The sequence below is a fragment of the Aquila chrysaetos genome, chromosome 21, assembly GCF_900496995.4.
Source record: "Aquila chrysaetos chrysaetos chromosome 21, bAquChr1.4, whole genome shotgun sequence".
NCBI lineage: Eukaryota > Metazoa > Chordata > Aves > Accipitriformes > Accipitridae > Aquila > Aquila chrysaetos.
Window position 1 is genome coordinate 16,496,435 of NC_044024.1, and position 25,239 is coordinate 16,521,673.

The 25,239-nt window shown below is 40.7% G+C and overlaps 1 protein-coding gene across 1 annotated transcript in view; it reads right to left on the minus strand.

Annotated features, from left to right (window-relative positions):
- The window catches only part of IL1RAPL2 (interleukin 1 receptor accessory protein like 2), a 402,287-nt gene that overhangs the window by 112,736 nt on the left and 264,312 nt on the right, over positions 1 to 25,239 (minus strand). Inside the window, 1 exon segment of the mRNA XM_029997043.1 lies at positions 1,749 to 1,823. Coding sequence (XP_029852903.1) covers positions 1,749 to 1,823 — 75 coding nt within the window.

A 25,239-nucleotide genomic window follows, 5' to 3' on the forward strand; every position in this document is an offset into this window, starting at 1 on the left:
TCTTAGGGGACAACTAATGGATTACATTCCAGCATATAAAGATGCAAGATTTATATTTCCCTCTAGAGATATTCCAAAATCCTATTACTGAGCCATGTCTCCAAGGAGAGGAGGGGGTTTGTTTGTTTTCATTTTTTTTTAATCAAACCTCTTTTTAATCAGTCAGAACAAAATGTTTTCATGCAGAAAAAAGAAGAAATTCAGTGCAAAACCAAGAGTCCTGATGGAACAGGGAAAATTGGAAGAGAAAATGAAGATGGAATAAAAATGCAGGAAAGAAAGATGTGTACTCTGTGAGTGCCTTTATTACACAGATGTATGCAGGGACAGTTTGCTCCCAAAGGAAATCACTAGAAAGTTGACTTTTAAGAAGCTGGACCAGGAGAATGAATTCAGCTTTTTGGGCTGATCCAAACTTCAACGACTGTGTTTTGCTGTTAATTCTGGTGTGCTTTTGACTATGGCTTCAGACCCATTTTGTGTTTTCCCCTTTCAGGGCCAATTTCTGCTCAGGTACAGACACGTGAATCCTGTGGTGGGGAACGTGAGTACACACATACGCTCCTGTCTGCAGAGCACTGGCTGCTTCCCGGATCTACTGCTGTCTTCCCTGTGCAAGCCCTTACAGACTCCTGAGGCAATTCAGGTAGATGAGAGAAAGCTAATCTTTAAGATTAGCTAAGGTCACAAATAATTCATATTCTCACCACAATTCAACAACCACATTCAAGAATTTAAGCCCCATTTTTAAATACTTCATAGCATCCTAAATGCTTCACTGAAATTGTTAGGCACCTGGTTTAAGAACAAGGATGTGCCTTTGTACTCAGCTCAAGTAGGACCCTGTAGAGTTTCACAAAAACAAACAGCTCTACCACAATGTTATCAGCCCACGTAAAATGTTTCTTTCTGACCCTGCTTGCCTTTAAACACAATTCCACCACTGAATCCTAGCCAGCTTTGGTATGAAAGGAAGAAGAGAGTCAAGCTCAAGAAGGAAAGTGCCACAGCTTCAGCACAGGGTGAATAATCCACATCTACAACACATCTCTTGTGATTTAAGTTCATGGCGCTACAGTCCTCAACGGCAACTCCAATTCTACCTCTCAAAATTGGAAATCTATTTGCAAGTCACTGAAAAAAAAACTCTGGAACTTCAAAGCCAAGCAGTTCTTTCAGCACCAATATGCCCCACAGTTCCCCAAAGTTAGCAGAACTCTCTAACAGTAGAGTTTCTCAACATGAGAGAAAATATAGGCTCCCAGCTGAGATTCGGAGATGTGCATTCACAGAAGAATATATAACAGGAGTGAGAAAAGCATACAAGCATTTTAGTCAAAAGCCCTTTCTGATAAGCATTCAGAACAACCTGAAAATGCACTGTTTTACATTAACTTTTAAAGGAATCAGCACTTCCTTTATGAGAGTATTTGTCTTAGGGTGAACATCAACTGATCAATACAGCACCAATGTAGACATATATTACTCTATCAATCATATATTAAAAAGAGCAGCAGTGCTTTATATTTAATACCCAATGTAACCAATTAGTACTGCCATCCCCTGATGCTACACAAGTTCATTCTCTGAAATTGCTATGGCAGTAAATTCTACAGTTATAAATGAGAAGCTGCAAATTGATCTGCATGTAATAACAGTACCACTAAACCTTTCTTACCACTTTCAATTTTTCCCATCTGCTACCAGAGTGGAAGTTTAGGATCTATTATTCCCAGAAGGGGACTTACCCAGCTGGACATCTATAACAGTTGGCTGGTTCTCCATGGGGAACAATGGCTTTGGAGGTTTGTCTGTGAGTAAAGCTAGAAAAGAAAATGCAAAAATGTAATGGAAAAATTGAGACCAATGACTGCAAAAGAAAAGCTCTGTCATGTAAGCAATCAAATGTTTGTACACTTGATGGCATGTAAACATGTATTACGTAACATGGCTATTATACTGCCAATGTGTTACTGCTTTCCTAGTGGCTGTGGTGGCCCACTCATTCAACAGAAATAAGCTATTTCAAGAATTACATTTTTAATACAAAGCAGCAAAACAAACTCCATTTCTCAATTTTAATCTACATATAATAACTAGATCAAGCATTTTAGATCCTCACCTTGCAAAGTTAACACAATTAATTTGAAATGCCAACCAAATCTATTTCAGTGTGACCAGTCCCAACATGTCTTTATGCTTGCCCAAAACAGTATTTAGATGCTCAAAGAAAACTTGCACATAATTTTGTCTGATGAACCCCAGCAGCTTCACATCTAGCTTACACTCCCACCCAACCAGGTGGGGCACCTGGACCCTCTCTCAAAGCCCGAGTGGGGACCCTGCCTTCTGCTATACAGAAGTATCTCCATCTGAGAGCAGGAAAAACAATACCCCAGCCTGGTCCTAGCAGGTGACTGCTCCAGCCATGAGGACAGACAGTCACAGATAATACTACTACTGAAAAGCACAGCTACAGACGCAGGCTTCGTGACCCGGTTTGAGAGCTTTAGTGCCAGACAGTGCAAACAGGTTTTGTAAGTTGGGTCTAGCTTGAAATAAATGACTGAGTATTCCTGGAGATGGGGAGAACTGTTTTTAATCAAATACAGCATCTTGTACCACATGAAATTAAACATTTCAAAATCACTTCAAAACTTTTCCAGTTAAAATTCATCACCTGAAATTATTTGATCTGAGTTTGTAAAATGGATTTGCATTTTTCAATAAAAGAGTAAGGCAAAATTGCCCTGATCTCCTCAGAAGCCTCAGCACTTACTGATTTGATAGGAAACAAGCCTACCCAGAGGTTTGGTAGCTCAAGCTGCAAGTTGCCCGTGGCTGGGGCAGCAGGTCTCCCTGAACCAAGCGGAGGGAGCTTGAGCTCTGCAAGCTCCTAGCCTTCGCTCCCAACTCAGCCTGAGCCATTGGCATGCTGGGAGGACATCCCTCCACCAGTCTGCTTCAGCACGAGTCAATAGCTCAACACACCTTCCCTAGCACTTTAAAGCAAGCTGGCTGAGTGGCTGAAGCAGAGGTGCAACAGTCATACATTTCACTAATGTGGCTCTGATAACCAGCTATCAAATGACAGCTGCATGAAATTGGAGATAGCTGAATTATTCTGCTACAAAAAAAAAAAAATTGTCAGCCTACAAAACATTTTTACATCCACAGCTACAGAAAATTACAAACTGTATTAAAGAAATACCTGTTTGATTTTGCTTTACAGTTGACACTATTTTTTAAACTCCTTAACAATTGATTGCCAGCACAATCCGCTTCCCCAGTTCCATTTAAATGAAAATGGGGTTCCTTCCACTGATGCTACAGCCATGCTTTGTTTATCACAAAATAGGCATTTCAGTAACAAGTCAGCAGCCAACATTTCAGATCAAAATCATGTGTGTTTTTAAGAAGAACTCCTTGTACAGTTTACCGACAAGGACAACACAGGAATCTCAAAAGTGATTTAAACAGTGTGTTATTAAGACTAAAACCACAAGCAGGGCTCAGAATGAAAGATAAATGGGAAATTCTGTTAATGAGAATTCAGCAGTTCAAAAATGCTCATCTAATGCAAAGTCACAAGATTGACCCAGAAGCAACATCAAGGCTACCTGTACAATTGCATTATGTGGGGATTAGCCTGTGAGTAGAAAATTTCTAGCAGAAACAAATAATTAATTTGCTGTGCTAATGAACCTAAGTCAACTGAATGTCATTAGAGAATAAGACGAAGGTACTGCCAAACCTACACGTGCAAGTATGGTCTAACTACTTGCTTTTTAAGGAATTTCAACCCTAACCAAAGCTGAAAACTTCTAAGTAGGAGTTTTGGGCATCAGACCCAAGGGACTTTGGAGCACATTGCACTGATGATTTTTTTAAGCAACATATGCTTTTAAACTGCTAAAAGTTTTTGAGGCGCTCTTTCTCATAAAATCCCATTGCATCCAGGGGAAGATGGATAACTGTTTCTCCAGCTTCTCCACAAATCCCACCCTAATTCAAGCAGTAAGTTTCTCAAGTGAAGGCCACTCCTGCTTCGAGCAAAGCGCATTCCCAGCACTCCAGGAAAAACGTACATTCTCCAGGAAGTCCCAATATGCTGATAGTCAGAACATTTGGTAAGGGGGAACATGAGAGTGAGACTACATTTTCAGTACTGACATTCTTCTGTTCAACATGTGCAAGAGCTCTGCTTTTCTTATACTCTAGTTCCTCACATGAAAACCCCCTGTCAATAAATAATAAGTTAGCAAGAAGCAAGAGCCACTAGACTAGAGTTACATTAGTTGAGCTGTAACCCGCTGCCAGCTATAAGAAGGACTTCTTCATAGGTATTGCTTGCCATTTTCTCTCAACTCATCACAGAAAATTAGAGGTAGTTTTGTCTAGCCCTGGCATCTGCTGAGGGGGAACCTCATCACTAAAGTCACAACCTGACAACATTTTCTGCAATTTTGGTTTTGGTTTCTTTATTGCTTTTTATACTGTCTAGGCAGACTTCCTCAGAACACCTGCTGGAAGGAGAGAGGAAAAGGAAGTACTACAAAGGTATTAAAAATTTAACAATGTTCTTAACTGCCTCTGTGCAACTGAGGTCAGTAACTTCTTAAAAGAATGAGCCAAAAATCTCTAGAAAGTGCAGTTTGGCCTAGGAAGGGCACAATTCAGACTTCTTAGGAAGACAACACATTGGCCTGTATCTAAATGCAAGAGTACCCCAGAATGCTCAGCACAGAGAGAAGAGAATGGCCTACTGCCAGACACATGCAGCTATTTGCTGCAGCTTCCACACAGGCCTGCTGCAAAACGTGCTGGGGGGAGTAGAAAGGTCACAGTGGCTGCAAAGGGGTTTGGGGATTTAAGCCCAGTACTAACAGAATCAAGCCCTTTGTCCAGACTAGGTCAGAACAAGAAAAGCCTCTCACTGACCCTTTACAGGACTCCTTCAGGAGACATTATGATGTGTTTAAAGCTCAGCACACACACAAGACCTCATAAGTAATAGCTAAAAACAGGGAAAGGGACCAGCTTGAGAATGCAATTCTAAACAACTTGATATACCAGGTAAATTTTGTTTCGGGTGGAAATTTGATGGGGGGTGGATGTGGATGGAGGAAAAAGCCCAAACCTCCCAAAACCTTGCATCCCAGTTGAGCATGGTCCCTTGCACTTTATGAAGTGCCTCAACAGAGTTTCACTTTCTGGTATACTACCAACACTTTTTTCTTAGTTTTTCAGGGTTTTATTGCTACCTTTAGGCTTTTCTTATCTTATTATTTTTCATCTCTGGTACTAAATTGTACTCTGTGTGTATTGTAGGACATGGAGAAAATTTGCTAGGGTAGCTGCATCCATACAGTGCCAGCATGCTCAGGCTTTCCTTGCTTAATGTTCTTTTCATATCTCATTCTTACTTGCAACCCAATCTGACCGCGGCTTCCCCTTGTTTCCCTTAGCTTTATTTGCAGTCTTCAGATGTTTTCCAAATGTGCTCCTGCATGTCACATTTTAAATGGTTATATTTTGCCATATTGTTCTTGGAGAGTAATCATTATAATGAACTGGCAGCCTGTCAGAGCTCTTTACGTAGGAACTGAAATGGCCCAAAGGGATTTTGAGTCTAGAAGGCAATTAACTGCTGGCTCTTCAATGTCATATATGTTTACAGAAAACAAAAGCCGTTCTTATTTTAGAGGTCAGACATCAGATCACTTATTCACCTTATGAAATTCACTTTTGGTCCTTCTTAAACAGTAAGGCAGTACAAGATATTCTCAGCTATGAGGGATTCTAATCTTTCATGATCTCTTTACTTGACCAAAGTCCATAGACAACTTTTATTCAAATGCCCATTCCTCTAAGTGAAGTTTCTTTAATTCTCAGAACTGTTTTATAGATATGTGCCACTCTGATTTCCAGCCTTGCTAGAAGGGGAAGCAGAACAAAAAGTTAAAGACATGTTGATACAGTAACAGCATTAACAAAGCTACCAGTATTATGCATTCTCATCGAGCTCTTACTTCACCTCCCACAAAACCACTTTAAATTAAAACAACTAAATGCACTGCAAACACTCTTCCTATTATTAAAGGTACAGCAGTACTTCTGCAAAGAAATATGAAGATACCTCATTAACTGTCACAGGAAGAGCTGGGATAGAGCTATCTATTTTTTTTTTTTTTTTTCCCCAACCCCCTTGGAACATGCCATACCCCTGGGCTGCTCTGAGCAGCAATACTTACATGGTGAAGCGACTAGAACAGGGATGATATTAGCTCCCCAAAGCAACAATTCCTGCTGTCACACAGATAGGCCTACCTTTGCAAGATGCTAGGTCTGACGATGCAGCACACTAAGGGGTTTCTTTGACTTTACTTGCTGTTCTAGGATTTCATCCCATGAACAGGCTGGGACAACTTTGGCTGCATTTGTTTATGCAAGTTATCAGCTGATACAGTATACTAATGAATTAAGACTGAGAGGGGGGCTCACATAGGGCTTCTGTGCTTTATCCCAGGGTAACACCAAGCTACTTGGGGCATCACCTGAAGTCACAGGTGCTAGATGATAAGCTGGAAAGACATTTCTTTACCCAGAGGCACCTAGCAATGCATGTGCCTCCCATAAGAGCCTGGTGGACATGGCCAGAGCCTGTTTAGCAGCCAGACTGCTAGAAGACTGCCTAAAGTGCTGTTTCCTCCTATGCTTATATTCACCCCATTAGAAATTAATACACAAACTTTAAAACAATAGTCAAGTTGCTGTGATTTCAACAACACTTGTCATGGGTTTTTTCCCTAAGAGATTTAAAGGTGCAGTGTTATACAAATCAATACACTGATCTGATCCTCTGCAACTGTTCATCCAGGTGCATTTTCTTTCCCAGAACACATGACACTTTTATTCTCTCTTTTTCATAGGCACAAGGAATATGCTGTCCCAGGAGAAGTGCCTCAGAAAATTAGAAAAGAGACCTGCAAAAGATTTGGCCTCTTCAATTAGTTACACAATGATCTTTAGCAGACAAGGGAGAGCATGACTTGCTGCACAGGGCAATATCTAGCTACCTGTAGGACCAACTGAAGAAGAAAACAACCTTGGAGCAGCTCCTGCCTCTAAGTGCTAATGCAACATAAGAGCCTAGAGACTCATTTTTTCCCACCACAGCCTTACTGTTTCAAAAATCTCTCATTCCATATTCAAACATATACCTGACATACTAATGAGTTCTCTTGAAAAAGCACAAAGCAGTTGAAAATGAACAGCCTTACGATATCATTACTTAGGGATAAGCAATGATAACCAGCTAGAAAAACTACCAAGCATCTCAGTAAGCACCTATTCCTTCACAGTTTGTTATTTGACACAGCTCCCTACACTATTTCCTACCTTCCCTCTGCAGCAGCCTCACAGTACTCTCCCCACCCCAGTCAGACTTCTTTTGCAGCAACCACAGCAAGAGACAGACAGCCCAAGCCGTTACTACGATGAACACAAGTCTCTTACTGCAATTTTTGAGTGGCTCAGCTAAACACAACTTCTGAATTTAATGCAGAGCACCTTCCCCCTGTGCCATGCAAAGGCATGCTCTAAGCCAACACGCATCACCTGTGCTCCAAGGACCTGCATTGCTGCCAGGGTGAAGCCAGTCAGCACCAGGATCATGCACTGAAATCCAGCTGCTTATGATCTGAAGGGCCTCTTCCTTGTGACTCAGCACAGCTGGACTGTTTTCCAGACCAGACAACTCTTCTACATGAGATGAAGGCAGAAGGCTAAAAATGTTAACTCACATGTGGCTAAGAACTGGTCAAATGCTGGGGAAGGGTTTTCTTCTTCTTCCTCAGGGTGGATAATGACTTTTCCTCTTCTTGTGATAAGCACCCAAAGTACATTTGCTGTTCTGTAATTTTGCTATTGATGTACCTCCTGGACATTTGTTCATGTAATTTGCAATGATGAAAGGAAAAATTAGCCAAATATGAAGCAGAATGCAGGGAATCTAACAGAATTGTTTCAAATCTTCTATGAGACAATTACATGCCAACCTACTTCCTTCAATCAAAGGATCTGGCATTTTCCCACCATTAATTAACACAGAGCCTCTAGTATCATTCAATCAAGAATCTGGCTAACCTTTTGACAGGAGCACCAATCTGTTTGAATAGCATCCTCTGGGGCAAATAACAGCATGCCAAATCCTTAATCTGAAACCATCTCACACCCGAAGTTAAGATTTTGTTCACTCCTAGTTCAAATATACTTGCTTCCAGGCATGGCTTAGATCTACTTTGGCATCTAAAAATCTTGGCAGTGACATTGCAACTTTCACACCATAGATGAAGATGGAACTAACTGTGTGCACTAAACACTAAATCAATATGTTAACCAGAGGCCACATGTTGCTTAGAGAAGCTCAGCATTATACCTTTTAAAAAATACGTACCTAACTACATTTGGCTCATCTGAAATCCCAGCTTGTGCCAATAGATTTCTCAATGGCTGACAGTAAAATGCTTCAGGCCTGACCTGCTACTGCTTTGTCTTTCATGTTGCTGCTTACACCTAAGCAAATGTGTGAGCCAATTTTGCAGATGTAGATGTAAATGTGACAGCTATAGTCTTGGCTGCCAGGGACTGAACTGTGCACTTGTAGAGTTAAAAGCTTGTCTAAAGAGCCAAGGGTTCCCACCTGGACTTGTAATAAGTATACTTTGTGGACTGAGCCTCTAACACACGTTCACCAGCAAGTCCTGCTACCAGATCAGAACAATTGCTTTTCATTTTCTTGGCAGAGCAGTAAATTACCACACAAGGTGAAAAGCAGTGGAAAACCACATACAGCAACTCATTCATAAAAATGCAGCTTTGTGAGGCTGTGGTATGGGGACACTGTTCCCTGATTAGCTGTATTGTAGTGCGTTCTACCAGTCAGTCAAAACACACTTTTTCAGCGTTCAGGTATTGTGCTGCCTTTCCTTCACCACAGTATCAAGCTGACAAAATGATTGCACCTTCATCCGTCATTTGCTACAACAGAAATAAAGCCATTGCAACAAAATCTTGTCAAAGGATAAATGTCTCCACCTTTGAAAATAAACACTGAACACTTATTCTCAATAAACTCAAACTCAATAAACTCAGAACTTGTGTGGAAGCCAGGAGTCATTAACCAGTGACAACGAGTGTTTCTCTATTTATTACTATTCGAGCAGGAAATGCATCTTTTGGGACAATGGGGTGAAATGATATAGCAACTGCATGCCTCTGCCACCATCACCATGAATATCACTTTTTGAAAACTCTGCCTAGGATCAAGAGTGCCTTAATATGCCGTTTGGTCTGCCTCTGTGGGGCAATTTTCTGCAAGAAGGAGTTTAGCATTTTTATATTAGCAGTAAATAATTGGAATTCATCACATGAATTCTTTTTATGACATAGAAGGACAACACAATCACAGTTTTAAGGAAGATGCTGTGTCCATGGTGAAATGCAGCTCACAAGGGAAATGAATTTTGAGGCACTCAAATGCTCTTGGATCATTACTGGTGGTTTTGATTCTAACCCATTAAGTCCTCAATGACTTGGAACAGACCCATGTTTGACAGGTCATACTACTGGCACCAAGAAGAAGGTGGCCATGACTGTGGCCCCCTTGACTTTGAGAGCAGTCAAAATCCCAAACAACTAGCTGTGTCTGTCCTTTTCTTGCCAGCTGCTCCAACAGCTTCTGCTGCAGGCATGACCTTGCAGCCCACGGTAACTGTTTAAAACTAGTAACAGAAGCTCGCAATTACAGGTATGAAATCATCTCTGAACAAGAAGTCTTTCTGCCATTCTTCTCACTTTCATCACACAAGATGCTATCAGAGTGCATGGAGATAGCCAAACTGCTTTAACTGCTTTGGACAGAAGAGCAGGAGCATCAGGTGCCAGATGAACCCTGCTGAATTCACAGTAATGTTAAGAAAAGTAAAAATGAACTAGATTTTGGGTTGGGGATGTTCTAGTTTTCAGATTTGTGCAGGACCTTCTTCCCCCTTCTTACAAGGCAATCAAGTCTTGTAGGGCTGTAGAAAATGAAACGGTGAGATTCAGGTGGGACTTATGGAACAGAATACGACTTATGACTCTGGTGAAGTGGAATAGAAACAATAGCATAGCTTGCACATTACTGAAGCACAGATGGCAAAATCCCACAAGGTGCCCATCACAAAGTAATTACAACAGGGCTGAACACTTAACACTACTGCAATATACATGTTAAATGCCAGTGGCAGCTGACTGTTGTCAGGCAGCTGACATCTCCTGATGTGAAACATTCAGTGACACTGATGGTGTGGGTTACCGTCAGTGAAGTCACTAGAGTCATTGCAAGGTGGGTGCTGGAAAGTAGAATTCTGTGTTAGCAAGGGTCTCACCGTACTGATGCTATCAAGTTCCCTTACTCCTCTGGTTGCCAACACACCTTTATTTTCACTGCATTTCTAAATTTCATAGATTGGATTAGATTATGCATGATCATTTCATTCCTTTCCTAAATGTCGATCATGCAGCTTTCTTTTATGAAGCAAGCATGAGTTTCCTCAGAAGTAGAGAAAAAAGTGTAATAAATTGTTACTAAATGTAAATTACATTTCCCTGCAATATAATTCAGGAAAATCTCAAATGGAGTGTGCTTTATTTAATGAACGGAGTGTATTTAACACAAAGGACACATCGTTTCAACTGCACTCAAAATGTTTCTCTTGGACTCTGAGCAGAAATAAGATGCTTGAAATTACCCTCTATTTCAAGGAGATCTGCAAAGAACATTTTATGACACTTTATCTTTTGGCTTTTTCAGTTCTTTTTCTTTCTGTCTTAGAAAAAAGTGAAGAAGTGGTGACGGATGAAGCCAGATCCCATCATCCATCTTGAAGGGACAGCTGGAGACTTTGCATGCAAATGAAAGCTATCATTCTTGTCAACCTACAGCCAGAGTACCAAAAGCCTGCAGTCCACAACCAATTAATATTCCATGATCAATTTGACCACTCGTGCACAGTGAACTACTGCACCACAGCACAACCCCAGCAACATGAATTATCATGGAGTGGATTTTATGCGCTCTTTTAATAAAACTCAAAGCAATCCATTATTCTCTGAAACTAAAAACCTCGTATTAAATATAGAAAGTGTATCAAAAGAGAATTATTGTGGACGATGAATGCCAGCTGAACTAAATATTAAGCACCTATGGTACTATATCTAGGCAAAACAATGGGTGCTCTTCGGGGGGCTGGGAAAAGCCATCTCCAAGCTTAATAGCAGCCTCCAGCCACTGCACACGACAGTCGAAGGCGAAGGAGGAGCTGGTGCCATTTTGCCACCAATCTTAGTTTCCCGTTTCAGGCAACCGCATGGCTTACCCGTGCCCTGAGATAGCCCTGAGTCAAAACCTTTGTTACAGACCAAACATTCCTGTGCAATTTTTCAAAGAAGAGGACAGAGCTACTGAGGATCAACATTAAAAATGTATTTCACTTGAAGTCTCAAAGGCAGTAGAAACCATTTAAAACTTGTACTTTGGACATGATTAGATGTTGCACAGTGTAGCGCCTCAGCCTGCTTTGATGTTCAGCAGGACCGTTACAATTTTAAAGCTGCCATACTGTAAACAATTTTTAGAAGGAATTTCAATTGTTAAGTTTTTTAGATTAACGACATTCACAAGTAAGAAACATGGAACTTCTGTTAAGTCACCTCTTGCCAATTGATTTTGCTCCGTAGGGGGTTAATAAGTAGGTTTCACCCTGCCCCATTCAGCCTATTAATTCTGATGCATTCTTTGGATTAGTACCCTGGCTTCCAAAGCTTCCTACAATGATGAAAAATGTTACTATACTTGACAAGGAAAACCTTTTCATAAAATGTTTATACAATATTTATGTAGGTTCTTTGTCTCTAATTTGCCTTCAAAAGCTGCAAAATATATTCCATCAGGTTTTGCTATTATTTTTTTCATTTTACCACTGAAGAAGTTTTGAATTGTGTTATTCGCTAAGCACATGTAGCATTGTTAAGAAAAGATTGAGCCGAATCGTATCATTATTGGTTGGATGAACAGGAAAATGAATAAAAGCAGGCATAACATAGGCATGTAAAGAAACCACAGATACACTCACTACTGTTTATCCTGCCTCATGACCAAAGATCAAGAAAATGTAAATCTTCTGATGAAAGACAATGCTTTAAGAAATGAAGGAGACAGTTATCCCATGGAATTTGTCTTCTTATTTGAGGCAAAGGATTTAAAAGAATTAACAAAAAAAGTAGCATCCACAGAAATCTCTGGTGGGACGACCCATTTTCAGAGTCAGCACTGCTGCCTTTTGCCACTTCCATCAGAGTTTATACCAGCTGATGGGAATCAGAATAGCCCCGTGGTGATCAGTGTGGGACGTGAGTCTTTCAGCTACTATCAAACACAGGGAAGTTTTCTGATCCAAGAACGCAATTTCTTTTTCACAAAAATACACCAAACATGTGCAAAGCACTGCCTCAAAGAAAGATGCTATGGGAAACTTCATAGCTTTGATAAAACACGTTTCAGATAAATGATTCACATCCTAAGTCAGTGGGCATACTCTCACCCCCATGCATCAGGTTTACAGGAGGCAACTACTCAACAAAAAAAAAGTAATATTTTAAGACTAACATATTACTTGAAAACGCTTAATGGTCAGTGGAGATGCAATGAATGGCAAGCAAATCTCCAAGGGGAACGTGACTAAAGCCTGCATAGAGAGCTATACATACAAAAAGCATGAGGACAAATGTCATTCCAGTGCCCACTGGTGTATCTCCGTGCAGCCCTGTTAACAAGCCCAGTGACACACAGCACAGTTGAGAGGAACAAATTAACTTCCCAGTGAAACAATTCAAAGACCTTGTGGCAACACTAAAAGCAATGGAAAAGAGTGAAGGCATAGCCAAAAAAATGTCTTTGGGACTATACTTGTTTCGAATCTACGTGACCATTGCTAAGCAGGCTGTCAACACACCAGACATTTGTATCAGAGGAGCATAAAATAAACTTGACAGCAGAGTAAGCGATGGATTGTACCTGTCCCACAGGTCAAATTGGGCACAGGTTATACTGTATGCAGCAGAAACTGCAGGAGGGCCTAGCTTCCAAATCCCCTGAAATGTGAGATTAAACAGTCCCACAGGCACTTCAAATGGCTGCAGATAAGGATTTAATCCTTAAGTACAGTTCCTCCATTCTTTTCTAAAAGATGAAGATAATCTTTAAATCAAAAAAAAAAAAAAAGGAAAAAATAAAAACAATGGAAAGAGCCAAAAAACATCAAGGGAGACGAGAGAAGAGGGGAGAGGAGAGGAGAACCCACCCACCCTATTTTCATTAACAAATCAGCACCAAGTTTCCTCTCAGCCAGGGCTACACACACGAAGTGTGTGGGAAGGGGAACTCGCTCCCCCCGCCTTGGACAAGGCAGTACGAGCTGTCTGTGAATGGTGCACGGACACGATACCGATGCGCTGCCCAAATACCTCGATATCCGCCTCCCTCTGCCTGAACTACTTGCGCATATTGCAGACTCCAGGAGGGGGGTTTTCTGTTCTCCTGCAATTTCTCCATCCAACTGCCATGACAGAAATCAGCATTGCTCCTACCCCTCAGCCGCTGGGACACTGCTGGTGAAGCAGCTCAAAACAAAGACCACTTTCCTCAGCTTCTACATGTCTCTGCTGTTCTCAGAGGACCATTCATTACCCAGCTTGTAGGTTTTCTGATGCTTCTTTCCAGCAGCCAGATATAGGTTTTGCACCAGGAATGTAATTTCTGAGAAATTTTTCATAAAATTTTGTCAGCTTCTTGTAACGAACCTGCTTGACACTTCCTTTTCCTGTTGAAAGTGTCTTCTGTTTGTCATGTGTTGAAGCAATTTAAGATTTTGCTTTGACATTTTCAACAAGAGAACAAGACGATTCAATCTGTTCTAGGTAGTAACTGACATTACATTTAAACTACATCATTCAAATGAAACTCAACATACTATGTTGACTGCCATTTCGTATCTTATCTATGATTATTTAGTACTACTGCCCCAGCTCATGGAACAATGTTCAAGCAACAAAGTCATTTAAAGAAGATCCCCCCCCAAATTTTCCAGTAATGCCACCCTGAAACTTTATTTCTTTCTGAAACAGTATTCTCAAGTGGCATTCTTCAGGTGTAAGGTGTTCTTCCCTGTAAGAGGGGAATTTTGAGAATTTTGGCTTTTATTCCAATGTAAAATGACAGCAAAAACCTGAGGAAAAAAACCCACAAATTTCCTCCTAAATAAAAAATATAAATTTCTGTCCATCCATAATACCTCAGTCCCAAAGGATGGGATGACTGGCTGATGGAGAAGCTGAGCACAAACTCAGCAGTGGCAGTGTAGGAAACAGTAAAGGTTGCATTTCTTGTCACATTCATGATACAGTGAGTGTGATAACCTGCCCTGGGTACATGTGATTGTTTTACCTACCACTTACCGCCATTTAAAAAATTTTTCTCCGTTTTGTTGTCTGCTTTAAAATGTATTATGCACCATGTTCAGTTCTCTCTAATCAACATGTACGTGTCCATCAACTCCTTCTGATGCACAATAGTTATCAATCATGTTTTATTTATTACAGGAAAGAAGATTATAACTTGTTCATCAAGTCTTTTACTTCAACTCTAAGGTCTGTTCTCTAGAAACGTAAGGCAACATTTTAAACTGAAAGATGTGAGATGCATAGCTAAAGAGCATGACAGTTTCTCAGAAGAGGATCACTATTTGGATTAATAACTACAGAACAAAGTGTTTTAACAGGGTAATATGGTGATAATCTAAATACAGGATTACAGGTGGGAAATATCATCACTTTCTCTCCCAGATTTTAAGTGATAATTAAAGAAAATCATTGTGTGTCAGCACACTTGTAAAGTAGGCACTATATAAAGATCTATCACTTATCTACAAACTACAGGATATCATTGCTTTTTACAGAACCAGTGGATTAAATAGAGAAAGGAAGGGCTGGCTTGGTTGTTGTTTGGGGTTTTTTTTTGTAGTAAAAGCATAGCGGCATTGTAAAAGGGTTGGATCACAGAAGCAAAACCACAGTGTAGCAGTAATGTTAGATACACTTTTAAGGCAGAACATCTGTCTTAATCTGTTATTATTCTCAGATTGTGTCTCAAGACTACTTTTTGTACCATGCTTTTGTTGACTATTACCCATCCAGAGATGGGTCCCTGTACATGCATTACTGATATCACAACAAAAGGGAGTATTCAAATGCAACTGCAGGATTGGGCTCCATTTCAGCTAATACACCAAAGTAAAAGTCAGAGACCTCTCCCAGCCCTTGGCATTATTCTGCAATGATGTGCTTCCTTACCAAGGTGCTGTAAAGGGATCTAATATACTGTACTGTAAATAGGCAATTTTGGCTGAATGTGTGGTAGCACTATTTTTTAACTGTTCCAGAGCCGACATTTAGGGAATTCTGAGTAGTGGCTGAAATGCTTTTCTCCTCCTACATAATCTCAAGTTAGTATATCCCTTTCTGTTGGTAAATAAGCACCTTTGTGTTCAATAGTCTAATGTGGAGCTGCATAAAACAGTTAAATTATCATTAACACCATATACTGATCTTGCAAGGAGTTGAAAACTCCAATGCAGTTTCATACCAAAGCAATAGAGCCTTAAGCTTTTGCGTCTATGAATGATGAGCAACATTACTTCAAATGACATCTTTTGTCAGAGTTGCTTGAGCTAAAGACAGAGTGAATCCATTTGTATAAATTGTGGCTTCGCTGCTGAAAGATTACAAAAATATATGGTGCTATCCTTAAGTCTCAAACCATTAATATAGTTAAAATATGCCATCTTCTCCCAGAAAGAACTAGCAAGTCCTTAAAACACTATCATCAATCACGACTAATTCACTAAATATACAATTCCAACAGCAATAGAAAAAGAAAATACAGTATAGTATATCATCTGTCACTACATCAAACATCTCTATTTTTCAGTGGAAACTGCAAGTCAAGATTTCCAAGGTCTAAGATATTGATGGCTCATAACTGAATTCCTGTTCCACTGGGATTAGCCCTTTGTTTGTTTTCCATTTGTCTGATAGATCCAAAGCTAGATATTTTTATTCGGAAAAGCAAACCAACATTAATTTCACCCCCCCCCCCCCCCAAATATATGTCTGGATGCTATAGTTTAGTCCTTGAAGTACTTTAAAAATGATCAGCAATCAAATAGATCTTATAAAAGATATTTTGATTCCTCAAACCTACACATTAACTAATTTATTAGAAATTATACAGGTTTTATATTGACAGGGTGTCCAAAACCGCTACAAGGTGTGGCCCAGGAGTCCACTGTACTGTACAAAAAGTTCCTGTGCAGAATCCACTGTACTGCACAAAAAGTTCCTGTGCACTGGTACTATCTTGTTTGATTCAGATCATTGCCTTATCAGTTGTATTCTCATCATGTTATGTCATGGTTTGGAGCAATGAGCATTTCACTATGCAAGACTGAAGGTTACACTAACGAAAAGGAACACTAATGGGGTGAAAATGAATATCATGGGGACAGTAAATCATTCTTGGAATCCTATTTAATTGATCGTTTTGTAGCTGACCTTGCTTCCATGGAAGTCAATGGCAAAGTTTCTATTTCTGTGGATATGAACAGGATTGGGTCCTTTAAAGTATGGCATGTTTTATGAATGTTGAAGGTAGCATATTTTACACTGGAATTTTCTTTATTATTTCTCAATACAAAACTTCACCAAGAGTGCCAAATTGCTGTATAAAAGCACCCCATAATACGGTACATTAATTTAATACATGATACATTTTCCTGCTAGTAATATTAAATGTTGTCACTTTCAATACACAGATGTCTAACGGAGCAAATTTTCTGCCCCCCCATCTTCCTCCCCAATATTTTCCTCCCAGATTTTACAAACATGTCTATCACAAACTACCATCTCTCCATCTTTAGCTGGCAGCCTGACATTTTCTTTAATAATATGTGAACTACCTCTGAGGCAACCAGAGTTCTCCCCAAGACCCAGCCCTCTGCAGCCCAGTGCCCACAGGACCATGACAGAGGACTTAGCAATAGGATTTATGCTTACTTGAAATGGAAACGAATCAACAAGGATTATTCTGCAGCCGTATTTTTTAGGTTAAAGAACCTGACTTAACAGAGTCTGATGTGAGTCATGAGAGAAGCAGGAAGCTCGGAGTCAGGAGTCTCTGTGCTCACCTCGACCGTGGTGGCTGAGGGAGATGCTCTTTATCACGACCAAGCTGAGCTGGCCGGCGCAGGCAAACTGACTTGGTAGGAGCTTAGGCTGCACCTGAGGAAATTTGCTCATTCTCTCTCTGTCCTCACGTTATCTTAACTCAAGAGATGTCACTGTCTCTTTTGTACACTGATCGCTCTTAGTCATTACAAATGGGCTTTGATGAATTGTTTTCAGAGGAGCATGTGTTTCTCTCTGGTGCTCATCTCTGCTGTGTCAGCATGTTTGAAAAACCTGGATTGAGGCGAGTGGCATCCACCGGGGAATGCTCAAAATCCCCAAATCCACACTGCTGTGGGAGCAAACAGCAGAACGGAGTGTGCTCCTTCCATCCCTCTAACAGCACCCAAGTGCCCCTTCCTCCTCCTTTCCAATTCCCTCTGCCTCTTAGAAGGATGAGTTACCAATATCGCACACTGAAATGTCTCCTTTGGGAAACAAGTATGAGGGATCCTAAGTGGGAACAGGAGAGGCACGTACAGTACAAGTAAAAGCCATGGGGACTGTCAGAGACGCACTGAGAGAAGCATACAGATTTGGGGATGGAGCATTTCCTCGAGGGGCTCTCTACAGGAAACTGAGATGTGAGATGTGGGCTTTGACAAGATGCCCTTATGGGAGCAAGCTTTCCACCACCGACGAAGCAGTGCTTTCCTTATGCCCTAGGTAAAGGCCTAGTCTCGTATTAATCAGTGCATTTTGGACTGCTGCAGGGAGAGCACGGTTTTAAGAGAGGGAAAAACCCTCAGATCAGGAAACTTTCCAGTCTGAATCCCTCTAGTGAAGTAAATTTCATCTGGAGATGTTTCCTTCGAGAGATGAGGCTGCAGTCTCACAAGTGAGCACATTCAGGGTAAGCAGACAGAAGCTTTGGGCTGATTATTGTCATGCTGCTATTTATCTTGATCCTTTATGGTTTTAGACTCTCTCGACTTTCTGTGGTGCGAGTGGGATGACTCTAAGTGCTGGCACAGCAGAGGAGAGTAAATTTGGCACCTGAATTCCAAGTTCCCAAATTTTGGGGGTAATAGTTTGGCAGTAAGGTATCTGATTCTTAGTGTTCATTTTTGCTGGTACTCTTGGAAAGCACATTTTTTAATTCAAAAAATTCATTGTAAGTTTTGGGTGTATGACATCCTTTCCCAGACCTCACCCTTCTCGGGTTTTAATTCCTTTCTTTTTTCACATCTGCATATTTTTTGTTCTATTTAAAATATGATAGTAAGAAGTTGAAACTAGGAGAGTCCAATTATATTTTCACACTGTTTGAACACTGAGCAGTTCTCAAATATTCAAGGTAGGAGTCCAGTTAATTTTTTCAGACAAATGGTTTATGAAGGAATAGAAATGTGTTATTGGTTGCCTGAAACTGTTTGTAAATTAATGTCAAATTCAGTTTTAGTTTAAAAAAAAAAAAAAAAGTGAAGAGTAATATATCTCTTCTCCTTAAATAGGAACACCTTGGTGTGACATTTTTCCTATATGAAACATAGTTATATATTTTTTCTTCAGAAAATTAAGACAATATCTTTGAAGCATATTTAACTTCCTCCAATCTAAAACAAATGTGTTGAGGAGGTTTGTAGGCAAAAAAAAAGAAAAAAAAATCACATCACTTCTTTTCCCCAAAATCTTATATTTAACTACTGTACTGAGAAAATTGCCTTACAGCACTTAGCAAAGGCTCATCTTCCCTTACCAAGGCTCTTAAAACCCTACACAGCTGAATTTCTACATAATCTCCCAAATGCATCCTTTTATACCTTGCCATTAATTTGATTAATCTGGGTGTAGGGTTTCAGGATATTGAATTTCCCCTGGTTTTGCATAATTTCCTATGATGCTTTCATTATTTCATTAAGCAACTGAATTGACTGAAATGACTCTTACATTTTGAAGCTTCAGATTCAGGCAGATAAAACTTCCTAATTTAAACTCACATTAGTTTCTGAAAGCTTCTTTCACAGCTGCAGCAGCTAGAGCCTTAACTTTTGGTTTTGTATTTTTTAACCCCCCTGATATTCTCAGGAATCTGGAGAGAACCAAACTACTATTGGTATCTCCCGTGTCACAGCTTTCAAAAGAGGAACAGCCCATCCCTTGCAGAAGTCAGCTGTAGGTATTCTTTCTTAGGTGAACTGTCTGTTCCCACACAAGTGGGCTTCCTTCGGGTTGGCAGACTAAGGCCTCTAAGACAACGGAAGAGCCGTTCAAGACTGGATGTCTTGCAAGATACGGTACTTGTGTGAATGAGGTTCAAGAAAACCCTATGCTCAAATCCAAAGCTATACAACAGACAAATAGACTTGAGGTATTGCCTAAACTGAAAGAGAAGATGGAAAAAATGCACAGAGATGCAGTTTGAGAGTTCCCTGTTCACTTATCCAAATGTACAACCTGTTTTATACCAACATTTAAGGTAAATGGGTGAACTTCTACTCTACTCTATGTTAAAGCTATGGCCAGGGAAAACAGGAGTAAGACAACTGCAGTAGTATTTTGAGACTGGAACAAAGGGGAGTACCTCCTATCTCTACTTAGTGACACCACTCAACAGGTAATTTCTGCTCCTGAACGCCACGATTCAGGGTTGCTCCACACTTATACCGGTTCGAATGAAATTACAGCTGCAACTGCAGCCTCCATGGACATGGTACAGAAAATAAGCAACAAAAACAGCTTGTGAGCCAATGTCAGCCAAGACTGCCTGCCACATAGCATTGTGCAGAACATGGCCTCTGTGAGAAAAGTCATCGGCACATGCTGAAGGACAAAGCTCCAGCTCTGGCAAGAAAGTTTCCAATGCAAGCTCCAGAAGAATGGTCTGTTTTCCTTTGGCAGCCCCTCCTCAGCCCCACTCCAACTAGAGCATTAGGCTTTGTCTCTGTCCTAACTCTATCCAAACCCTAAGCCTTGTCTTTGGCTGAGCCTTAGCTCAAAGACCTGCAGCCATTGCATATGCTTGACATTTAGCATGAGCGTAAATCACTTCTCTGTTCTGCAAACACCTGCTGGGCTGGACACGCACTTCACATACTGCTGAAATCTGTGGGGCACTTTTGTACATTTGAAATTTATAAATCACCAGCTTCCAAAATGTGGGCAAGTAAATGACTACTCCCAGGCTGAAATATGTGTGTGCCAAATCCCAGGTCAAGCTATTTTAAGTGGCACATTTATAATAAACCCATATGCAGCAGGAGTTCGACTGACACTACTAGCATGTCATACTAGCTATACTAGCATGGCATGACTGAAGAAAAACAGTCTTGCCATTCTCCTCTTCATTATTGTTATTTCCCTTACGAAATCGCACAAAAGGCATAAGGCCCATTTCTATGGGGTAATGGAGGACATTACTTTGAACAGAACTAGACCCAACAATGCTGTACAATGCTCTGTCAAAGGATCTGGGGACAGGTAGGAAATTAAGCCATCCTGGCTCTGCTGTAAATCTGGGTGATGGGTAGGAACACACAAGACAGGGTCATCCAAAAAGATCCACGCTCTCTCCCCAATATAAGCTATTACTTTCTGCTTGTGGATTCCACTGTGGACCAAACAGAATGAGCAGAAGCAGTGTGAAACGTCAGCTTGTGTCACTTATGAGCTATGAGCATGTCATAAACCATCTGTCCCTCTCTCACATGGAACTGTAAGGTCACAAGGATGGTCCAAATCATCTTCACCTTCACTAGGAAACGGAGCTCAGCATTTTATTTAAATGTCTATGTCTATTTCCTAAAAGGACACACCTGTGGAACCCCTTTCCACGTGGATCTTGACAGAGGGATCCAAAATTCATCAGGGTGGCTGTCATCTCCAGCCTGCACTAGTTTGAATGCTTCCTGAGAAGCGGTATCCAGCCTTGGTGCTAGAAAAGATGGCAGGCAGGTACAAGACCCACAGAGTTGAGCGCATTTACTCTGATGAAAACTGCATAAACGTCCTCCCTACTGAGGGCTCTGGTCAGCAGCTCTCCGTAGTCATCCCAGACACTGAACTACTGCAACCTGATTGAGGAATATTTTCAGTGCAATGTTCTTGACCCTGGTGTGCACCAGCTGTAAGCGATGACACTGGCTTCTGTGCTTGGGGGCTGTGATGCCTTAAGTGGCAAATAATGATGATGGACAGGCTTGCAAGTGATAAGTAAATATAATCCCACAGTCAGATGAAACATTTCCAGATGTCCCTTGTATGTCATGCATGCACAGAACCCAACATGCCCTTAACCTGGTTTGGTTGGGACACAGTTAATTTTCACAGGAAGCTGGGGGGGGGCACAGCCGGGACAGCTGACCTGAACTAGCCAAGGAGCTATTCCATACCATGTGACATCACGCTCAGTATATATGTGGGGAGCAGGCTGGGGGGGTGTTCTCTCTCTCTCGGGGGGAATCGGCGGAGCGTTGGGTTCCAGGTGGTGAGCAGTTGCACTGTGCATCACTTGTTTTGTATATTCTTTTATTAGTACTACTGTTGTTGTTGTAACTTCTCTCCTTGTGTTGTCCCAATAAACTGTCCTTATGTCAACCCACGAGGTTCCATTTCGTTTTTTTCTTTCTCCTTTCGGATTCTCCTCCCCGTCCCACACGAGGGGGGGGCATGGACGAGTGAGCGAGCAGCCTCATGGTGCTTTGCTGCTGGCTGGGCTTAAACCATGACACCTGGTAACATCCCAAGCCTGGCCTTTGGATCTAGTGGATCATCATTTTGAAGCCCAGTGCTTCTTGCTGAATAGCATGGTAGGATGCTTGGCTCCTAAATAATCCAGGTTGGCCAGTTTATATCATGTACTTCCATTCTCAGTTCATTGCAATGACTTTTACTGGGAATTTTTCTCCTGCTGCTTTTTCTTTACAAAAGGCCTCCTATTCTTCCACTTCCCAGTTAGTCTGAGACAATAGTTCATTCTCAGTCTCATCACTGCCCACTTGTCAAGATCTTGCCCAACATTAAGCCCACCCCTCCAAGTCTCTATAGCATTTTTAATTAAGTGTTACTACATAACTGAAAATTAGCACATTTTCTAGCTATTAAAAAAACAGTGAAAACCAACACAGCCCTAACTGCTAGGGAAGGCTTGCTAAAAGGTTTCCCTGGTGCCAATTATTGCTGCCTCAATGATCACTGATTCTTTGAAAAAAATCATTACATATACACAAAGTCAACAGTCTGTTAGCACAGCAGAGTCAAACAGCAGCAGCTGGCAAACACCAGTTACTTTGCACTCGTATACTAACAACATTCCTCTTGTGTAAATGATCCACAATGAAGTCATGTTACATGCCTCTAATTTTGCTTCCTGAATGCAGATGAATCAAACAAGTACAACTTAGGACACAACTGCCAGCTTCGTAGGTCAAAATCTTGACCCCAAGTAAGACGAACTTGGGCTGAATCAAGTGGTTGAGATGGTACTTTTGAGCTATTTCAAATGAAAATGACAGTTTTATATGTGGGAATTTGGGGTACCTGCCTGTGGTTACAATCCTTTAACAGAACATATATAAAAAACAACAACCTGTTAATGTCTTCTTTAAAATGAATCATTTTAAAAATTGGACAAAATTGATACCACTGAATAGCAGAATGGGCAAAGATATTAGCAGTTTCTGAAGTTCTTTTTATGAATATTAAAGATGATGATGATAATAATAATAATAATAATAATAATAATAATAATAATAATAATAATCTCAATCTCAATCTCAAACCATTTCACTTTGCAGTAAGGGTGATCTCAAGACCTAATGTACAGTCTTGATGTTTTTGTTCTCCTCATGATTTTTTGTTTAAAAGGAAGGAAAGGCGATTTGGAAAATCTGCAATCTGTCTGTCCAAAGAAACTGGTTTATCCAAACCAGAAAACACATTACATTAACAGCTACTTTCTCCTCTGTAAAAGTGGATAATCTCAGGTACAGTCACCCTGCCTCACAAAAGACTTTTATGTTAATGTCATGCAACATCAGCAATCCACCCCACCCCAAACCAGCAGGAATAGGAAGAGGTGTGGTGCCTGACAATGTATGTTTATCTTCGTATAACTAAATTTAATTTACTGATCCAATATTCATCTTTCGGTTGGAAATCTTCCTGAATTCAAATTTCTGATTCTTCAGGACAGCAGCTTTGTAGACCTTGCTCTCAATAAAAGAATATAAATAACTCGGCACAGTTAAGTTACACAAGCCCCAATAACCTGCTGTTCTGATACTTAGGCTGAACTGATCTCACACAGCAGATGGAGGTTTCTGTCTTTTAACATAGCCTCATCAGATACCTGTGTGCAAGATCCAACATTTTCCCCAAATACACCATTATTCAACCAATTTACAAGAAAAGCATAGCTTTCTATCAACTGATCTTCCAGCCAGCATAGTAAAAAGCCAACACACTCATACTATCTCCATGTAAGAGCACCTTGCAGATGCCACACCTTGCTGGAGCTCAGGGGCTGGCACATGTTGTGATGCTCGTCCTCCCCCTCCAGCAAGGAGAGGCCAGGGGATGGAGACAGCACCGTCACCATCACATGGACACTTCACTCCAGTGCTAGCAACTCCCTACTGAGTCCTGTATGAACCTGTCTGGCTTCATGTGGCACCTTCTAGCTTCTCTTTTGTCTTTTTCAATGACCCTCAGTGAGCCCTACTATTCGAAAGCACCAAATACACAATCAGAAAGGCACTTTCCCAGTACTTTTATCGGTAGAGAGATTAAATTCTCTCAAAATTAAGCCCTTTCGACAGGCTGTTATCACCAGCCTCTTCCTGCCAACAACTACCCTGGTCACTCACCAAGGAATCACTGTGGGTCCATCCACACAGCAGCACAATGTGCTCTCACCCCTGGGCCCCTGAGGGTGCTTTGGGTTTTCGGGATATACTTTGTAGGTGTGCCTGGCTCCCCTTCTTGCTGGGCACAACACTTTGTACCTGTTAGTTTTAAAAACATATTCTTGTTTAATACATCCAGCTTGACAACTGATCCGGATAATGCTCTGAATTTTTAATAAGGTGAGGTCTGTTTTGATCAATAAGTGTCTTCTAAGAAAACAGGATCATAAATAAAACAAATTTAATTTTTAATAACAGAATTAACATCTAATGCAAACCCTAGCAAGGCAGGAGCAAAGCTATTATTATAAGGCTTACTTTAAAGTATTTATTGTCTTGGGAACTTTTAATAAATAATTCTTGCCTGTATAAGTCTGTGTGCCCTTTGATTTTCAAATGGCTTAACCTCCACTATTTTGGGAGGGTGTTAGAAAGACCCTGCAGTACCTTTGGGAAGCTGACAGTACATTTAATATTATTTACTTAGGCACACAATGCCCTGACCCACTTTCAGATCCCCACTAAGGAAAGGGCTCCCCATACAGTGTCACACAATGGGGACATTTGTAAGGAAGGACTATGGCAACAAAATCCGATTTGGGAAGTCATCTTCACTTAAAAGAACAATGTTTCAGCTAAAGGACATTATTGGCACTGGAACAAGTGGCTATAATTGACCATGAATTCATTGAAGCTATGAAGAGGTATTTTAACCACCAGAAAAGTGAGCATTTAGAATAAACTTTGACTAAAGAAAGTAGGGGGAAAAAACTCAATTTCTTTTAAAACAAGACTGACTAATTTATAATGTGAAATATTTGATGTGGTTATAAAGGAAATGACTGAAACAGATGACCTGGGAAGTCCCTGCCAAATGCTGTTCTTAGTTATATCAATAAAGAGAAGACTCTTGCTGTAGGAAAAGAAGGAATCTGCAAACACTGGAAAGCAGCATTTCATACCTTTACCATGTTGCCATGTGAAAACAGACAAAACTTCTTGCTAAGTG